The sequence below is a fragment of the Suillus fuscotomentosus genome (genome assembly GCF_016647785.1).
Source record: "Suillus fuscotomentosus strain FC203 chromosome Unknown F5891scaffold_18, whole genome shotgun sequence".
Taxonomy (NCBI): Eukaryota; Fungi; Basidiomycota; class Agaricomycetes; order Boletales; family Suillaceae; genus Suillus; species Suillus fuscotomentosus.
Window position 1 is genome coordinate 393,136 of NW_024539530.1, and position 18,619 is coordinate 411,754.

Consider the following 18,619-nt stretch of genomic DNA (forward strand, 5'->3'; position numbering starts at 1 on the left):
TCGAATTTAAATTCCAGTTCTTATATGTAGCCTAACATTTTTACACGCAATTTTGACTGAAGGAGACGAAGAATCACGGTCGGTCCTGTCCGGATCCAGGATCATGCATCATGATATTTGGCAACTCCGAGTCTGTTCGTCTTACTTGTGCCGCCTACGTGGAACGATGCGACTCGCTTGACGAAGTACTAGGAGATCCTTCCGCTTGACAGGCTCCCTTTCCGACAGACGCCGCCTGATCAAGGCACTGGTTTTCAAGTTAGAATGTGCTAAAAAAGCTGTCTGCGGCCTACTTCCAGGGAAAGATGTATTGCGGGGTAACATGAACATGCGGTTCGAGTCTACATTAGCGCTGGGAATAGTATCAACCTATTCCATTTCCGGCTGTTACCAATGGTGGCATGTTCCGCGAAATACATGGGTAACTTGTCAGGCTCACCGTCAATGTTTTTCCGTCTTGATCTATGATGGTTCATTGGAAGTACACTCGCGGACCATGTACAGCGGGGTACCTCGGGAGAATTATCGACTGCCGAACTTTATCCGGTCCGCTGGTTTGAAGTGTGTGCATAAAACCTAGCTTCCCTGAATGATGTCCGTAACCTTTCTCTTCTTCACCATCTCACTCTAGAGATCAATCATGGGTGGGGTTACTGCTGTCAGCGGAAAAGACACTTCATTTGCGCATCTCATCGATGAGAGGAGGAAATGGTACAACAACAGGCGGTAAGCAAACACTGCTACTAAATACTTCTTGTTCTGATCGATGTAATGCATTATAGAATCATCGCTCTCAACGCCTGGATTGTGCTTCTGTACGTTTCTTCGTCCGTTCTGTCACTCCTTTGTTAAACGTCTTTTCTTAGTCTCATCACTTCCTCGACGAATGGGTACGACGGCAGTATGATGAATGGACTGCAGTCCCTTCCTCAGTGGGAGTCCGCCTTTGGCTATCCATCTGGCGGTAAACTAGGTCTCTTGAACGCCATTCAGGTGGGTTTTCTCTGTACCTGCATTGATTATCTTTGTTGATAATGGACCACGCAGAATATTGGTGGCCTAGCGGGCTACCCATTTGCCCCTTACGTATCAGACGGTATAGGACGTCGTAGGACGGTGTTCTTCGGTGCAACAATTATGTGCATTGCTACTGCCATACAGACTGCCTCTCAGTCCGTGGGCATGTTCATTGGTGCTCGATTCCTTATTGGTTTTGGTCTTACTTTTGCCGGTCGGTACACAGTCCCCTTGTGTATAAGTAATTGATCAACTAACACGCTATGTATAGCTAATGCCGCACCAATGTTGGTCACTGAGGTTTCGTATCCCACGTACCGCGCTCCCCTGACATCTCTTTACAACTCCCTTTGGTACTCTGGTTCTATCATGTAAGTTTGATCATGCCAAGCCGTTCATCGGATCTTGGGCGCTGATGAGATTATTGATATTAGCGCTGCCTGGACGACTTATGGCACGTTCAAGATTAACAGCACATGGGCATGGCGTCTGCCTTCTCTTCTTCAGGGTATCCCATCCGTCTTGCAATTCTTTCTTGTGCTGTTTGCACCTGAGTCACCCCGTTGGTTGATTAGAAATGGTCGTGAGGCCGAGGCTCTCAAGACCCTCGCCTATTATCATGCTGATGGTAATGAGTGAGTCGCATTATTTTGACCGCACTTTCATCATGAAGCATTTTTCTCAGGCAGGATCCTTTGGTTGTGTACGAGTTCGAAGAGATCAAGGCTGCCATTGAGTATGATCGCAGTGGTTAGTCTCAGTTTACTTGTTGCACTGCACTCTCTTACACGAACACCTCTAGTTGCCAGCAATGTCGGTTGGAAGATACTTATCGCCACTCCTGGCAATAGGAAGCGCATGCGCATTATCGTCGCTCTTGCCTTCTTCTCTCAGTGGTCTGGAAACGGTCTTGTTTCATACTACCTCACAAAGGTCTTCGACCAGATCGGTATCACAGGCTCAAGCACTCAGCTGCTCATCAATGGTATCTTGCAAATATGGAACTTAGGATGGGCTGTTTTCGCTTCATTCATGGTCAACAGACTCGGTCGTCGCTTCTTGTTCTTGCTTTCAGCAGCTCTAATGACACTCTTCTACATGGCACAAGCTATCTGCTTCGCTGAGTACGCTGAGCATGGTCGCCCCGCCGCCGGACATGCTGTCATCGCCTTCATCTTCCTCTTCTATGCGGCATACGACGTGGCGTTTACGCCTCTCATTGTCTCCTACACCGTGGAAATTCTGCCTTACAGCATTCGCGCAAAGGGCTTCAACGTCTTCAACTTCGTCGTCTCTCTTGCGCTCATTTTCAACCAATATGTGAACCCGGTCGCACTGGACGCCTTATCGTGGAAATACTATGTATGTATTTGTAGACGCTTACTTTGAATTTTTTTCTCAACGGTCATGCCTAGCTCGTATACGTCTGCTGGCTCGCTGTCGAATTCGTCTTCCTGTGGTTCTTCCTCATCGAGACCAAGAACAGGACTCTTGAAGAAACCGCAGCCCTCTTTGACGGCGAAGATGTACTGGAACAGATTGCCAACAAGGCAGAGGGTCAACACGAGGTGTACGAAGACGGTTCATTGGAGAAAAAATCTTTCGGCGCGGACAACGAGGCGCCTAGAGTTTAATTTATCTGAGCGTATTAATTCGGATGATGTCGTCTTGTTCGAAGGGTATTAATTCCCTTACGTATAACCTTATGCAGAACGTGGCACCGCGCAGCCTTCTACGTATGTACAACAACTATAACTTTGGCTCATTTTCAGTCTGTCTGTTTAAGTTGTGCCAATGAATTCATATGTGGCGTAATACCATATGATATATTTCACCACTTGGAACTAGTATAAGCTCCAGTCCTCGGCTGCTCGAGGCTCGATTTAAAAATACTCTTCCCCGCGTGTTCCCCGCAGTCAGTAGCATATGGACACGCATCAATATCGGAGTGACCTAGGTCGATAAAGACTGAGTTCACATGGAGGCCTTGGAAAGCCGCTCAACGCCGCGCACGTCAGAATGAGTATGTACAGAATTTCATAATATACGACAAACGTTTACTGTGACAAAAAGAAAGAAAAAAAAAACAAATACGGAATATCTGGCAGTTGCGGTGAAGCATTAGGAGCACAAGACAAAATGAGCTATTGTGCATAAAAACCTATAGCACATGAAGGCCAATACGGAACATGATCGACAGAATATGGACAGGAAGGGCACCGTGGGTGGGTTAGTCCAATGAGTGAATAGATATGTAAGAATTGTAGCATGGCGGGGTGTACTTGCAATGAAATTTCCCTCCACAGGCAACCCAGAAAACGTCCGTATGTCAATGCAGCAGCCAGCTCGCCCATTCTCAGCCATCTTGTTACCATCGGTGAATCAACCCAATGATCACCTTCACATCATGCCCTGTCGCCAATGTAAACTGCACAATTACAACCAGCAATGAACAATACAGAATGATAAGAGGGAATGTCGATAACTGAAGAATGAGTGAAGGCATGGCTGGCCCTACTCGACTCAGCCCATCTTGCTGTCCTTCTTCTTCTGCTTACGCGGTGGTGTTACTGGTCGACCCATGTTCATCCCTCCGTATGGATACTTAGCCTTCTTCTCAGCAGGCTTCAGGATCTGAGAATCAAAAGTCAAACTCAATCAAAGAACATGCAGGGTAGCTGGTATCGTACCTGGAAGGAACATAATAGGGTTTCGTCTACACTCATCATCGCGCCTGCGTTATCGAACTCTCCGCAGTAATTAGGCGCTGAGAATAACGTGACCAAATGCCGCTTTGCAAAAAATTCATAACCATCCTCCACGACCTAATTCCATGGCGTCAGTCAGTGATACAGCAGTTGGGGCCCGTACAGACGCTGCCCGTAAAGCGCAGCATACCTGATGAGCTCTACAGATGAGATCCATGTCATGTTTCTGCAAAAATCGGGACACCACGTCGGGACCAAATGTGAAGGATACTCCTCGATCATTCTCCGACCACCCAGTGATATCCTTGTCGGGATCTGACCATAGTAGGTCACATAGCAGACCTTGGTCGGGTAAGACACTCAAATTCATGCAAGATGCACAGCACACCTACCTGTGTCAGGAACATCCGTAGGTCTCATCACTCTCCGTATTTGCTCCATGGACTGAAGATCAGGGCTGAGACCACCGTGCATTGTAAAGATCTTTTCATCGATGATAGCGGCTATAGGGAGACAATTAAAGCAATCCGTAAACGTCTTCCACAGTTTGATATTGTAGCGCCGTTTGCCTGTGAGTGCCATCAGAGCCCCATCATGAAGAGTTGCATCACAACTCACATTCATCATAGAAGCCATAGATTCGGTTTATACTTGCACACTCATGGTTGCCCCGGAGAATGAAAAAGTTTTCAGGGTACTTGATCTTGTAGGCGAGGAGGAGACAGATGGTCTCGAGAGACTGCTTCCCCCGATCGACGTAGTCGCCGAGGAAAAGATAGTTTGCTTCTGGTGGAAACCCGCCATACTCGAAAAGTCGGAGCAGGTCATAATATTGACCGTGGATGTCACCTAGCCGAAGGTGGACCCGAATGAGTCATCCCGATAAACCACAAGGACCGAGCGATACTCACCACAAATCTTTATGGGGGCCTCTAATTCAAGCAATATCGGTTGATTTATGAATATCTCGCGTGCTTTTGTGCAGAGATATTTGATCTCGTATTCTTGTAGCTGGACAGGTTTGCCTGGGCGGTTGCCTCGCACTGGATGTAAAAGTTCGGTTAACACCTGCTTTGTAACATATTACGGGCGGTCCATTCTAGAAATGCAGGGAGGCTATGAGCGCTTCTGTGGGCATGTGCACCCCATCATTTTTTCCAAGGTTGCTTGCTGTGGTGGTCACGCGGCCCCACATTTCACCCATGCCTGAGAGTGGGCACCACGTTGCATAGCCCGCCTCAGACGCTGACCGGTTATGTTCCTTCCTTCCACCGCCCTGCCCCTCAAGGTCCGAAATCTGCTCTCCAAGGAGCCTACGAGTCAGAGCACGAGCCACTCACCCTCCAACAAGCGGTCAATAACCGAGTCCAGATCGATCTCCGTCTGCGAATCTGCCATGACTGGTCTAACTGAATGTACTCAGTACGTTGGACTTGACGTGAAGGATGATGGTATGAGGAGAAAAAAAGGGCGAAATAACCGCGAGAAGGAAGATCGTTTTCGGCGCTGTAGAGTTGGTTTTTAAAGCGTTTTTTGAACGGCTTGTGAGATTTGGAGAGGGATAGTCGTTGAGCTGACGATGGCTGCCAGAACCAGGTAAAGAAAAGATAAAATGAGAATATCGATGAGGGAAAACACCAAGGATCCAGATAACAAGCAACCTGGATGAGCAGATCGGTGTCAAGGCAAATACCGAACCTCGGCTCAAAACGGGAACAATCCGTGTGAACTTTCTCTATCAACAAGAAAAAAGAGTGCGACAGTACAATTGCAACAAGGGATACTATCAATACAACCCAGATACAACCTATCCAAAGAGTGCCATAGTGTAACACAAGTACTGTACAACAGATACTAACATAAGAAACACACAAACGAGGCACGTTACAGCACAACTGCAGGGATTACTACTCCATTACCAGCTTGAGCTTGAGTGCTCTCATCGGCTGGTCGTCGATTCCTTCTCCGTCGACGCCTGTATACATTTGAGAAACATACAATACCGAGCAAAAAAAAACACACCTCGGGAACATCGGCCCCTTGGGCATGACACGATGATCAAGGTCAAGTGCGATGTTTGTGCCCGCATGGAAAGCCTGCATGCACGATCAACATTAAACCGCCTCACTCATACATCATGATAGAACTCACCTCTATCCACTCCACAACGGAAGGTACATCTGCTGCCTGCAAGAGAAACTGTTCCCCCTCTAATCGTACCCTTATCACGTTCTTTCGCTTAAAGTAATCATTCCCGAGGCCGCTCTCCGCGTGCTGGAGGGTATATGCACGGATCAAATCGCCTTTCCCAGGCTTTTGTATTTCGCTGCCCCGCAATTGCATCCTCGATGAAAGGAAGCTCAGGCGAGAGGGAGCTCGTGGTGTCACAGGCGATGTCCTTTGTGAAGCCGTCTCCTGTGAAGCTGAACTAGACACAGAATTACGACGGCTGTTCGGCTCAGTCACTGGGAGTAGCTCCATGCCCCCATTTGTACCAGGAGATACCATACCCCTTCCTCGCGATTGCGGCCCGCTCGATGGGCCATTGTGCCGCCACGGGGTCAGGAAGCTGGCACCGGACAGCCTCCTATTGGCACGCAACATCGAAGGAGTCGTGGATTGATTCGTAGCTCTTGATGATTGCGATTCGCTCCTCGCCCTGAGTGGTGTGGGAGGGGGGGAACTCGACGAGGATGCAACCGGTTGATCGACCGCTATTTTCGAAGGAGGCATCGGGCTCTCCTCCCCTCTTTTCGACGAGGGCGCTGGACTTTCGTTCCCTTTCCGCACCGGCGCATGATATCCGCTACTTAGGTCACCCACGCCGACACGTCTCTCCCACCACTCGCCAATGATGCCCGCCCCGCTCGCGCCGGGAGGACACTTGTACACACGGAGTACTGTCCCTTCAAGCTCGCAGAACACACGTCTCCATTTCCTGTCCTTTGCCTGGATACCAGGAGTACTGAATTCCATTTTGAGCGGCATGATAGCGCTGAGATACAGCGAATTGCTATATGGAGGCAAGCGCTCGCGACCTTCGTCCTCGTGGAATTGAAATGGAGGTGCACTCTTCGGCGGGCGCGGGTCAAAGGAAGGATACGGAGGTGGGTCCGAGGTGGAGGTGAAAGTAGGCATGGATGTGCGTCGCATAAGCCTTCCCATTACATTGTCCGTGTTATCGCTCTCAACGGATTCGACGGTGTGATCAGACACGGAAGGTACATTCAAATGCACTGTGTCACGTGACTTTTTGCTCAAGTCTCTCCGGGACACACTCAGGTCAACCATACTGCGAGATGGCGCGCGATACAGACTTGGCGGGCGGCTGACCTCCAGGGAAGGTTGTGCACGATAAAGCGAAGGCGTAGGCGTTATTCGCCGCCGAACATTGATAGACTCTCCGAGAGATGTTTTCTGAGAGAAAGGTTTAGCCGTAGGGACATCTTGCCTCGGAGTCAAGTCCGGGAGCTTCCCATATGCCTTGGACGAGAAATCATCAACAGCATCGTGGGGAGCGGGAATAGACCCCCCTGCTGAAGACGGCGAGGCAAAGGGTCCAGAAGAATGACCAGCGACTGGGAGAGCCAAGTCGGCAATTTGGCTTTGAAACTCTCGCAGCGGGGAATGAGATAAAGAATGGCCTGTACCCAAACTCGACATTTCCTCCCCATCACCGTCTTCGTCGCTCTGGTGCTCTGAGTCTTCATTTCTCAATCCCTCGTCTCCATCACCCTCGTCGTCCTCCTCCACGTCCTCATCGTCCTCATATTCGATAGCAGAGTCTGGCTCTGGATCGACGTCAGGTCGTCCGTGGACACTTAATGATGGCATTTGCCGGAGACGGACAACTGGCCGCACAGCGGTCTCGGTAGCAGGAGTAGGCACAGGCAAAGTCGGAAGATTCAAGATTGGCATACGATGCCTTGAGATAATAGAAGGAGATAGACGGAGGCCACGCTCAGTGGCAACGCGGAATGGAGGTGGTAGGGCTGTCGTCGGCTGTGTCCCTGTTGAGTAATAACCTTGGATACTGGACGAGGATAAAGATTGTGTAGCAGGTGAAACCAAGATAGCAGATGAGAAAGGTATTTGAGCAGATTCTGGTTCGACAGATGAGTTGGACATGTCTGTGTTCATGATTGATTCGTTAGAAGGAACGGGTTCCTTCGTTTGTCGTGGAGTTTGTGATCCTTCCAACTGCGGCATCTTGTCTGGTACAGGAGATGCATCTCGTAAGACTATGATATCTGGCACGTTGCTCGGGGTCGTTGAGTGTAATAAGACATCATGTGATGCACGTGTAAGGCAGTCCCTTGACGCGCCAGACCACAAAAAGAATGGTGCTGGAGCGAGGACATTTTTCCCATCACTGCTAGACTGATCAGAAGCATTCCTCGAGACCTTTATCTCTCGTAAAAATAATGGGGCGGGACCATGCCCCGCGAACACCGGGCTCACAGAGGATTGTGTGAGACCGTCCCAAGCTGAGAAACGCCCTGATTGGCGGGTGGGGCTATTGCTAGACGATGAATCATCCGTGTCCATGGGATTGAAAGCATCATCTAGTTGTAAGCCTGTAAGGCTAGGAGTGGATGTATCTGGCTTGCGGAGAACGTCAGGAGAGGGTATGTGTGAGCGGTCGTTGTTTGGGACGGATGGAACGACTCGGGTAGACATGTTATCTTTTGAGCGGCTACCTCCCAAGCTCAACCGCGAGTTCAGCTTCTTGAGAAGTTGTGCTGCACGAGCCTGAAACACGACGGCCTGATTCATATCTGAACCGACAGGAGACAAAGGTGAGATCATACCTGGAACGGTATTGCAGGTTGCAGACGAGGCTTGTCCATTGTGAGGATGTGAGAGGCTTAGAGATAGCAGTGGGCGCTCCTTATTTCACTGCGGCGGCAGGTATCGGACCTGGCAGGACAGGGTTGTCTAGAATTAAGCAACGAATATTAAGCAACGGAACGAGTTTGGATAGCTGTCAGATCCTGATTACACTTCGGTGAGTGTTGCGATAGCAGTCAATCAGAAAGCAAACCATCGAGACTTACACAAAACTGGCTGGTTGGTGCGAGGTCAAGTGGAAAGAATTATAAAGCATGGGTACTAGAACTACATAGTACCAGTCTAGCTAGTGTGTGACTGACACGGCAATGATTCGGCTCGTATTTCTAAACTTATAACAGACATGACATAGATGCTCCAACTTGTCATTAATTGCCATACCTTCGGGGGTAGTTGACCTTCTAAGGAGCGATCGGGCGCCTCATGTTCTATCTCATCCCTCACCCATCACTTTATAGTGCTTTTATCGACCTAAAGCACCATCATGGAATGTAATGGGGGTATACCATCAACTTCGCCGAGTCACTTGACCACCGTTCACCTCGGCCCACACATACTCCTTTCATTACAATTCCGGCCCCAACCCGAGATAAGCCCGAGATCCGTGGTTATTAGGTGCGGGAACACGCCACCATGTCACCCCACAAGTACACAGCGCACGTTGCCGCCGTCGACACTCGCACACTACGTAAAGAAAACCTTGTGAAGACAATCAGCAAAAGACCCAGTAGTTAAACCTGCGTACCTCAGCGCATGGACTTGGAGCGTGCCAAATCCCGGGGCACGATGAATATGGCGTCCGAAAGTCCATAAGTCCTCGAGGAGTTCTCAGGACGGGCTGGTTATGATTTCTGTATGGATTGGGAATTGCCCACGGGATATTTTGAGATGCTGTCAATGCCGGGTCCTGGGAAGCTGACTACCAAGCGATTAGACTGTAACGGGGAATTTTCATGTGACCGAATGACGGCCGTGTACCATGGCGAGGTCGCCATCATAGAGTTGGACTTTCATTTATTACTTGGCCCACATTTACCATCGAGAGTTTTGCCGGCAGTCTTCGACCCATTCCAGATGAGCCCGAACCCAATTCCCTGAAGTAGACGATAATCGTGCGATGAACGTCGCTGGGTCTAGCGAGCGACCAATCATGATAGCTTCGGACAGGAAAAGAATCAAAATGTAGCACTCGCGAGAATCAAAGGCTATATAAAAGGTTGACTGATGATTTGACGAACCGTCTCTTGGGAGAACAATCAATTCCAGTACGTTTGGACATGTCTTAGGCCGCGGCGACGGGTAGGCCGGCAGCAAGAGATGTCGGTGTGAAGCTCAGGAATACACCCGACACAATTTTAAGCTTGACAGTGAACTTGGCGTGAAGGAGCGGTCACAGTATCATGAGATGGCAGCTGTGCAAGTTCTTGGCAAGGAATACAATGAAGGTCAAAAGATTATGGGCTATATGTGTAATGACTTACAATGTAATATTAATATTGTCATGACCAGCGCTACAGTGAGCAAGTAGTATGGATGTTGGAAATCTAACCGGGTCAGCGCTGCGCAACTAATGAAGTAGTCACGTGAACAGAAAATGGACCGATACTGCGCTAGAAGCTCGTGCGACCTACAAAAATTTAGGCCTCTTTCAAGTTCGTCCAAGTTGGTTGCTCAGTGTTATTGTCCGTTCCTTCCATAACTTTCATTCTAACTCACCTCCAAGTAAGTCTTGACACCTTCTGTTCTTGTCGCCAAGGCTCGTTTCCTTGAGGAAGTGTTCGATATTCATCCAATTTTTTCTTGCAGACAACATGACTTCAACTCAGTATTCCGACGGACGTCAAGAGAAGCGCGTTGAGAACTATACCAAATTCTGGCAAAAGGACTTTGGTAAGGAGGGGGAGACGGACAATCAAAACCGTGTTGAGAGCTACACCGACGTTGTAAACGGTATTACCTCACAATTTTTGTTGCGAATGGCTTTTAGTGACAGAAAACACAGGCTACTATGATGGTGCAACAGAGCTGTACGAGTATGGCTGGGCGCAGTCCTTCCACTTCTCGCGGTTCTATAAAGGCGAGGCTTTCGTAGCCTCTTTAGCCCGTCATGAGCACTACCTCTCAGCACAAATGGGACTTCGTCCTGGCATGCGAGTACTGGACGTCGGGTGCGGCGTCGGTGGTCCTGCACGCGAGATTGCACGCTTCGCCGACGTCAATATTGTCGGCTTAAACAACAACGATTTTCAGATTCAGCGTGCTCGAAAGTACACTAAGAAGGCTGGCCTTGAAAACCAAGTGAGCTTCGCCAAGGGTGATTTCATGAAACTGTCGGAACAGTTCGGAGAGAACTCGTTCGATGCTGGTGAGTGTTTTTGCAGGCTTCCAAAAATCATTGAATCCTAACGGCATTAATGTCAGTGTACGCCATTGAAGCCACTGTCCATGCACCTACGTGGGAGGGTGTGTATGGTGAAATCATGAAGGTTTTGAAGCCTGGAGGAGTGGTATGATTAGCTTTCGACTCCGAGTTTCAATATATTGACATCAGTTTGTAGTTCGGTGTCTATGAATGGTGCATGACTGACACGTGGGATGCATCCATTCCTGCACACAAGGAACTTGCGCATGCCATCGAGTTTGGCAACGGTATCCCAGAAATGCGTCCCTTGAAGCAAGCCCGCGAAGCTATGGTCAAAGTTGGCTTCTCCATTGAGCATGAAGAGGATCTCGCCGAACGCCCTGATGAAGTTCCATGGTATTACCCACTGGAAGGCGATATATGGAAGGCCCAGACTGCTTGGGATTGCTTCACTGTTTGGCGGATGAGCTGGAGCGGAAAGCTCGTTTCACACACCGCAATCAAGTTCATGGAGATACTTGGTCTTCTGCCCAAGGGCACATACGATGTTGGCGAATCCCTCAAGGTCGCTGCCGATGCACTTGTGAAGGGTGGCCAGACCAAAGTGAGTTGAAGCACGCTTTTTTAGATGTCTAGCGAGGGCTCATGATTTGTTTGAAGCTGTTCACACCCATGTATCTCGCAATTTGCCGCAAGCCTGCATTGTCTGAAAGCTAGACTGGATACCCATGACACCGCACATACGTATATACCCCGCCGCCCCACCACTAATATCCTAGAAAAAATGCATGACTTTGTGGCAATGCGTTGAACACGATCTTGAGTTGGAACCTTGGGTGATCGATTGATTTCAAGCAATAAATAATTCAGTCTATTCTGGATCTAAGCTAACGGTATTGGGAATGATCTGGCGAAGAAAGACGAGAAGACTCATCAGAGCGAACCTAAACTGGTGAGTAGCACACACATTAACAAGCGAACCTTGTTATTTTTATGAGAGCCCTGCAGGCCTGGCGATATGATGACTCATGATAAGATGACCAGCCATCCCAGGACGAGCAAACATAGATTACTCGAGGCATACACTGACGAACAGCGCGAAGTTACGTTGGCGACTTTGAGACTCGCACTTGTTGGCGCGTCGCGCGAGACCGTGCTAATGAGTTCCTTGTCCGTTTCGGCATGCTAGAAGACCTGATACTGATAAGATATATTGATGGCGAAGTTAGCAAATACACAATTGGTACAAGAATACCAAAGGCCGAACGAGACGGAAGCTTTAGGAAGAACTAGGCTGCTATTGAAAAAGAAAAGGTTTGGATCAGTTTCAAAATCGGTCACAGTTATTGATTAGATCTTATGGTTACAGCAAAGTTACAGCCTTTTGATTTGGTATTGAATCTCACGACTACAATGAATGTGCCATGTGCTACACAGACCGTCATAGTAGCTGCGGCTCAGACTGTCAGCGTCATCACAGCAGGCACAACACATCATGCATCATGTACCACCACTCTCGCCATATACAATTTGATTTCCAAAGTACCGTAACGGTATCTTCTGCCCACACCCTGACTCTCAATCTTAGCCAGAACCCCAATGCTTTGAGGGACGCGATCCATAGACAAGGAATAAGTGCTAGTACGACACTGCAATGTCTCGTTTAGAGCTATGTCATTTCACATCCCTCGCTGACTGCATTGAACCCTGTAATTGATGCACTCTTTGCCGCTCTCACTTCATCTGTTGATGTCCTGCCTGTCTCGCGGATCGCCCCGACCCATGATACATCATAGCCATCCTCCGTCGCTTCACAGAAGCATGTGAGTATGTGCCTCGAGCGGGCGATGAAATGGATCGCATTGCCAGAGACCAACAAAGGAGTGAAGACCACATCCAATGGGCGCAGATTCACAGCGCAGTGCTGGAGCTCGGTTTGTTGGGTTTCGCAGTGACTACGCTAGCATGAACGACTCTCTGTCAGATCTGATGGTGTTGGACTAGCAGGATAGCAAGGCTCGCTGAATCAGAATGTTTGTCTACAAAGTTTTGCCGAGTGCCCTACAGGACCTGGCTCGCATGCCGGACGAGGAATTCGTTCAGTAAACTCGTTCTTGGAATTGATGACTTAGTGTCAGTGAGGATTGATTTAACTTTACGTACTGCTGTAAGTCAGCAGACACGATTCTTTGTTGTCGCCTATAATTGAACAAACTACCCTGCTCCCCAACTGCTCCCCTGCCTTTGATTCAGCGTGTATGGGCCTGCATGGAATACTGTGTTTGCTGTGCTCAAGCGCAGGTCGCAATCTGTGGAAAGTTAGCAATACATAGGAGCTGATTGGTGTGGAAGTTATAGTCTGACGCACCGTCTCCTGGAAACTCGCAGAAACAAGACCAGGAAATCAGTAACCAGCAAACTCAAGATCAAAATCTGTGGTTGGGAGACAGAAGACTCTCTGTGCCATATGAAAACATGGTATTAGGATGCTTGTGTGTATGTGATTGCGATGAAACCAATGCAAAGAAGCAGAAACAAAGTGCAGGGTAGCAGTACAATGCTGAATGACGTAGAATAAACAATCCGTAAACATATGCTTGAAAAAACAAACGGGACATGGGTGAGACATGGTGAAAAAGCTCCTTCCAGGACTCGGGGAGGAATACTAGCGTTTTGATCGTTTCATATCAGCGCCGGCGCTAACATCAAGGTTTGCCAGAGGTCTTCGAATTCCGTTAGGGTTTCCAGCGACCGGCTGTTGCTGCTGAGCAAGGCCAAGGCCTTGCAAAGGTCTGGATGACGATGAAGAGGCCCTGCAATTCAGGGGTAAGTCTGGTATCAGTCATATGGTGGCATCAAGAACTACATACTGCATGGTGTCAGCTTTACGTTTCAGGCCCGAAATGTTGGAAGTGCTGGAAGTAGAACCCGCTAGTCCAGTTTGGAGGTTGAGGTGGCCCCACTGGTTTGGGTTGCTGTGCAACCGGATTCTGTTTTTCATGTGAACAATAATTAGTCCCAGAGGGAGAATGTACCCACCATGCCCGGAGGAAAATGGAACCCTCCCATAGATGGCGTGGTACGCCTGGTCTCTGAAGAGGAGGCAGATGCACTGGAACTTGACTCGCGTGCTTTCGGAGGCACTGCAGGTGCACATACTGCATCATCGAGACCATGACGTACTGTATTTGCAGACGATGGACCAGCTTGGAAACGTGGCGCATTCGAGTGAGAAAAACGAGAACCTCCTGGAGCAGTCACTTCGCCTCTTCTAGAGCTAGTGATCTCCTGGCCATGCGCCATGTTTTCTTGGGGAGCCTTTGAGGATTCTCGAGGATTCCCAGACGTAGTGGTTTCTCCTTGGTCAAAAGTCACGTCCGAGACACTCACTCCGCCCATGCCCTCCTCGAAGTCGATCGGTCTCCCCAAATCACCATCCCCGAGGTCAACGTTGGCGTAGAATTCGTCATCTTCTGAGTCAATACTGTATGACGTCTCGTCAGCCGCTGGTAGTTCAACCTCGTCCGCTGGCGGCGGTTCTGCAGCAGGTTCAGTGAAAGACACACGCCGTTGCTCAGGCTGAACAAGTGGTGACGGGGCGGTTTGCCTATACTGTCCGCGATTCGCATTCACCGCTCGTTGGACTGGTGTATGGATAGGAGTGTTCAGGCCGTTGGTAGCACCGTGACCACTCCCAGATGCTTGGTCATTACAAATTGGCGTAATGCTTGTGGAACCACTTGCACCCGAAGTTATCCCCTGTCGTAGATGTCGGGGGATATATTTGATCGGGGTCTCTGCTCCCTGAGGTGGCTCAGACTTGACTATAACCTTGTTCGCTTTCACATCTGGAGTAATCGCAGACGTTTGTGGTGCTGTTTGCACGGAAGCAGGTACAGCCATTGAAATACTGCCCGATATGTGAGGTTTTGTGTCATCAAACTCTGGACGACGATATAGTTCGGACTTGTCAAATTTTGCCTTGCCAGAATTCTTGAATCAGCTCTGGTTCGTTCCTGGTACTGTAAGGGTACTTACAGGTGAGACTTTAATCTTCGTGATCTCTTGGGTATATGACTTGTCATATAAACAATTTCCAAGGAGCGATCCGAAGTTGCGGAGCGCTCGCTTCACTGCATCAGTCACAGCTTCCTTCTTACTCTAACAAGATAAAATGAATGAGCAGAACTGTCAAATGCATGAATATTACCTTGTCGATAGCCTGAGATTTACCCTTCGCATTCTCTGCCGCTCCATATCCAACATCTTCATGAAACACACCACATCTAAGGGTGACACGGACAATACAAGAAACACCAACGTTACATCTCTTGGACTCCTCATTGTAGTCCATGTAGTCGGTAGTCATATTGACAATTTGGGAACTCCATCCATTGAACCCAAACACCTCGTTTGCGATGTTGATGATTTTCCACCCTTCCGCATATGTGAGCTTAGGTCCACCTCCAGGACCAGGTCTCTGTGAGATGTACTCCGGCCCAAGCTTCTTGTTTAGCTTAGCCTGAAGCGTAGCGATCTTGATGGCCGTATCGTCGGACATATCCATAGAGAATGAGCGATCAGCAAAAGGGTTGGCTGATGTAAAACTGCCATGCATCGACGCATCGAACGACATCGCGCCGCTGGTGACAACCCTGGACTGAGGCTGACCGAATCCTGGTGCTGGCCGTTGCATTGTCATATTGTATGAATCCAAGAGGTGACCACTAAAAGCTCCAGCCATTAATAAGATAATGGGCGGATGCTAAACGGGTTAATGTGATGGGAAGAAGATCAGGTGCTCACGGCTAAACGCGCCGCAAGGACCAAACTGACACAAATAGATTAACGCGTTGTTGATGCACGTGATAGGCCCAATGACTCTCACGTGCCCACATTTGAGCGTGACAGTCTGACTTACACCTTCCGACTTGAACTGACTAGGGTTCGGCGATGCCGAATCTGACCTTGCTTGCCGAATCAGAGTGGTCTCACGCATTTCCGTATTCGGGAGGAGTTTGAAATTTGGCAAATGCCGGTATTGCTGCCCTCCATGAATTGATTCCCTTTTACTTTTGTGGGTGGCTATGGTTATCGGACGGTGCTTGTAGCTCTGCCCTCCTCACTTAGTAACTGCCTTTGGTGTACCGGGTGGCGAACGGTGTAAATAGGTGGCGCTCGCACAAGCCTAATCATGTCTCCTGTTTATCTCATTATGATGCATATCAAGTTCTTGTACCCACTCGTTGCTGCCCTCAAAATGACAGACATGCCGAAACACTTATTTCTGCAGAGTTACAAATATTGAGTACATTTCTGCTTTTTAGTAGTAAACATCTGATGCCAATCGAAATCCTCAGTCGTGTTCCTTCTCTTTTCCCTTGGTGACTGTCTGTTCCTCTGTATGGAGTCTCTTGGATGGAGGAGCTTCTGTTGGCGGCGGTGTATGGTGAGTAGCCTTCATTGTACTGGCAGGACCGGCACGAGGATCTGACGTGTAGATGCTCGTAGTCGTTTTCCCCCGCTGCAATATCAAGATCTGCTCAATGTTTGCGCGGAACGAATCTTGTGGTGGCAGATTTTTTGGGAGGTATAAGTGGTGCAGTGTGAAGTGGATCTCAGCAATTGCATTGCAGAGTGCCTTGTTAACATTTTCAGGCTCGACGAACTTGTTGTTTTCATCATAGACACGTAGTGGCACGGCTTTGTAGAAAGCTTTGATAGTGGCCAGGTCATCACTATACTGTGAGTCGACAGGCCAGTTTGCGGTTTCATCATCCATCTTTAGCTCTTCTCCCATGCCGACGGTATGTGAGCCATGGGGATTTTCCAAGTCCTCCAGATACACAGTGCGTCGACTGGCTGTAGGGGAATCGGGAACAGCGTGTTCCTTATGGTTGTACAGGTAAGCTTTGAACAGTCTTACAGTCGAATTTGTCAAGCTCACCCTTTTTTCAAATATGTTTCGTGCAAATCTGACGCTCTGCTCGTCTAATAGCATGTCTTTCTTGTTATGAGACACTGCTATAGCATTTTGGATGTTATTTAACAGAGCATGCGTTCGGGCGAAATCTTCATCGAAACCGTCTTTGCCATGTGTTCGTCCCCCTATGAATTGGTACTTTGCTTTCTCCATTCCTCCGTACTTAGATCCCAGGAAGGACCCTATGGGTGAGCATTGCAGTCGAAAGTCGACTATGTGCATGACGGCTATGCCTACGAACGGCTCGTCGGAGTCTTTGTCAGTCAAGATGTGTCCTGATCCACCATGACGCCACTCAGCACGCTGCAAGATTTTGGCGTTGATTGCGTAGTTTGGGTTTTCTTTTAAAGCTCTGTGGTGTGCGGCAAAGTCGAAGATCTTCATGGTTTGTAGTTGAGATGTTCATTATAGGGGTATTGTCAAGCGACATCTTGTTTGTAACGCATGACGTATGTTCTTAACATAAATGGCGCAGTTTGGTATGTCTTTTTTTTCAGCATGATACGTCTAGCGACTTAACAATTTTTAGCTTCTTATCTAGAACCGAGCGTTCATCATCATGAGTTGTTTGTCCAATTGTGAGCCGTTGCCAGGCATCTATTTGACAGGTGATTCCTCGCTATTTTGACATATTCTTACATTGATAAGTTACAGTGATCCTTCAACGACGCGGATCGCTGCATATTCATGCATGGCACAATTGTAGTTGTTCAATTCTGCGCACAGCTCCTGCCGTTAATATTTCATCTCTTCTTGCACAATTTCGTGGTCAAGTTGATCTTCGAGGTATGTGGAATCATTTCTTAGTGTAGATAAAATCATTCACGAGATGTAATAGTACTTGTCGGGTGTCTAGCTGATTCATTCGGAATCTCGTTGATGTTTATCGAAGATGATGATGTGGCGCATGAGCTTTTGGGTGGTTCTCGTGGTTGTAATTGCTCACAGCAGTAAATTTGTACCGAGTTCTTATTAGCTGCACGTTGTACCTTTTTTCTTGTTTTTCCCTATCTGCTAAGTGCTCATCCTTCGTGTTTTTGCAAACGTGCTGGGTTGTCGAAACCAATTATGTAATCTCTAGGACGCACTAATAAAATCAACCTTGTCAAAGTATGTACGCTGTGTTCTAATAGAAACTCACTGAATCATGAAGTGTAAGACAATGTACTACACTTGCATAAGATCAAACTGATAAACAGACAGTCACGAGCCATGCAGTCATTGCTGAAGCTGTAATGGAAAAACTGTGGATTACAGATATAGATTCTATCAGTCGCACATGCCGCATGATGCATGAAATCGGTCGAGAAGCCATGCAAAGACGCTTCGTATGCATATTGGCTCCATTTGCGGGGATTTGGTGCAGATCTTTCATTGACGCACTACGAAATTCCAACAGTGTTATAATCGGATCGGTGGCTTTGTCGATGTTGACAGGAGGTGACTGCGTTGATGTGCAGGAGCTCAACATTGTGACTCCTGACCATGGATTCAATACCGTGAATGAGTTCTTGGTCAAGTCACTGAGCTACTTGTCAGTATCTCGCACACCGGAAACCATCATGATCCCATTTATCGATCGCTTCGACCAATATACATCAAAGGATCGCTTAATCACAGTAACCAGCTGCAAGAGACAAACGAGTGTCTTGCATATCATTCTGAATGCGCTGTGCACTGCTAACATGGTGTTCATGA

At 48.3% G+C, this 18,619-nt stretch overlaps 7 protein-coding genes across 7 annotated transcripts; 2 read left to right on the forward strand and 5 right to left on the reverse strand.

Annotated features, from left to right (window-relative positions):
- Positions 1-159: 159 nt before the first annotated feature.
- F5891DRAFT_177467 (hexose transporter) lies at positions 160-2,734 on the forward strand. Its single transcript, XM_041370804.1, has 9 exons — positions 160-726; positions 783-815; positions 867-993; positions 1,048-1,231; positions 1,289-1,388; positions 1,452-1,652; positions 1,703-1,767; positions 1,820-2,379; positions 2,433-2,734. The coding sequence occupies exons 1-9, from the start codon at positions 641-643 to the stop codon at positions 2,649-2,651; spliced, it is 1,575 nt and encodes a 524-aa protein (XP_041227762.1). The 5' UTR covers positions 160-640; the 3' UTR covers positions 2,652-2,734.
- Positions 2,735-3,504: 770 nt separating this feature from the next.
- On the reverse strand, positions 3,505-5,454 carry F5891DRAFT_177619 (serine/threonine-protein phosphatase PP1). Its single transcript, XM_041370805.1, has 7 exons — positions 5,066-5,454; positions 4,637-4,768; positions 4,344-4,574; positions 4,118-4,294; positions 3,916-4,067; positions 3,708-3,842; positions 3,505-3,651 (listed from the first exon to the last, which is right to left on the reverse strand). Exons 1-7 carry the CDS (start codon positions 5,121-5,123, stop codon positions 3,541-3,543), a joined length of 996 nt encoding a protein of 331 aa, XP_041227763.1. The 5' UTR covers positions 5,124-5,454; the 3' UTR covers positions 3,505-3,540.
- Positions 5,455-5,609: 155 nt separating this feature from the next.
- F5891DRAFT_1127795 (uncharacterized protein) lies at positions 5,610-6,068 on the reverse strand (the record flags this gene model as incomplete). Its single annotated transcript, XM_041364218.1, has 3 exons — positions 5,610-5,700; positions 5,748-5,821; positions 5,877-6,068. The coding sequence occupies 3 exons, from the start codon at positions 6,066-6,068 to the stop codon at positions 5,610-5,612; spliced, it is 357 nt and encodes a 118-aa protein (XP_041227764.1).
- A 459-nt stretch (positions 6,069-6,527) lies between these two features.
- Positions 6,528-7,046, reverse strand: F5891DRAFT_936539 (uncharacterized protein; the record flags this gene model as incomplete). Its single annotated transcript, XM_041374060.1, has 1 exon — positions 6,528-7,046. A coding segment is annotated over one exon (519 nt), but the record flags the coding sequence as incomplete, so codon positions are not given.
- A 3,341-nt stretch (positions 7,047-10,387) lies between these two features.
- F5891DRAFT_949644 (S-adenosyl-L-methionine-dependent methyltransferase) lies at positions 10,388-11,655 on the forward strand (the record flags this gene model as incomplete). The annotated part of the gene is made up of 5 exons (XM_041374891.1): positions 10,388-10,526; positions 10,579-10,941; positions 10,998-11,083; positions 11,135-11,542; positions 11,599-11,655. The coding sequence occupies 5 exons, from the start codon at positions 10,388-10,390 to the stop codon at positions 11,653-11,655; spliced, it is 1,053 nt and encodes a 350-aa protein (XP_041227766.1).
- A 1,680-nt stretch (positions 11,656-13,335) lies between these two features.
- Positions 13,336-15,717, reverse strand: F5891DRAFT_1143762 (Rad52/22 family double-strand break repair protein-domain-containing protein). The gene is made up of 5 exons (XM_041364960.1): positions 15,149-15,717; positions 14,977-15,099; positions 13,978-14,919; positions 13,809-13,928; positions 13,336-13,751 (listed from the first exon to the last, which is right to left on the reverse strand). The coding sequence occupies exons 1-4, from the start codon at positions 15,680-15,682 to the stop codon at positions 13,824-13,826; spliced, it is 1,704 nt and encodes a 567-aa protein (XP_041227767.1). The 5' UTR covers positions 15,683-15,717; the 3' UTR covers positions 13,336-13,751; positions 13,809-13,823.
- Positions 15,718-16,294: 577 nt separating this feature from the next.
- F5891DRAFT_1172243 (uncharacterized protein) lies at positions 16,295-17,305 on the reverse strand (the record flags this gene model as incomplete). Its single annotated transcript, XM_041365576.1, has 1 exon — positions 16,295-17,305. The coding sequence occupies one exon, from the start codon at positions 17,303-17,305 to the stop codon at positions 16,295-16,297; it is 1,011 nt and encodes a 336-aa protein (XP_041227768.1).
- Positions 17,306-18,619: the final 1,314 nt, after the last annotated feature.

Excerpts from the sequence above, each read along its gene's own strand:
- F5891DRAFT_1143762 (XM_041364960.1), bottom strand. The coding sequence starts at position 15,682 with ATGGCTGGAGCTTTTAGTGGTCACCTCTTGGATTCATACAATATGACA. Across the intron at positions 15,100-15,148 it reads AATCTCAGGCTATCGACAAG|AGTAAGAAGGAAGCTGTGAC; the intron begins GTAATATTCATG and ends TTATCTTGTTAG. Across the intron at positions 14,920-14,976 it reads CGAAGATTAAAGTCTCACCT|GCAAAATTTGACAAGTCCGA; the intron begins GTAAGTACCCTT and ends AATTCTGGCAAG.
- F5891DRAFT_177467 (XM_041370804.1), top strand. The coding sequence starts at position 641 with ATGGGTGGGGTTACTGCTGTCAGCGGAAAAGACACTTCATTTGCGCAT. Across the intron at positions 727-782 it reads AAATGGTACAACAACAGGCG|AATCATCGCTCTCAACGCCT; the intron begins GTAAGCAAACAC and ends AATGCATTATAG. Across the intron at positions 1,232-1,288 it reads TTTTGGTCTTACTTTTGCCG|CTAATGCCGCACCAATGTTG; the intron begins GTCGGTACACAG and ends CGCTATGTATAG.
- F5891DRAFT_177619 (XM_041370805.1), bottom strand. The coding sequence starts at position 5,123 with ATGGCAGATTCGCAGACGGAGATCGATCTGGACTCGGTTATTGACCGC. Across the intron at positions 4,769-5,065 it reads TATTGACCGCTTGTTGGAGG|TGCGAGGCAACCGCCCAGGC; the intron begins GTGAGTGGCTCG and ends TTTTACATCCAG. Across the intron at positions 3,652-3,707 it reads CCCTATTATGTTCCTTCCAG|ATCCTGAAGCCTGCTGAGAA; the intron begins GTACGATACCAG and ends TTTGATTCTCAG.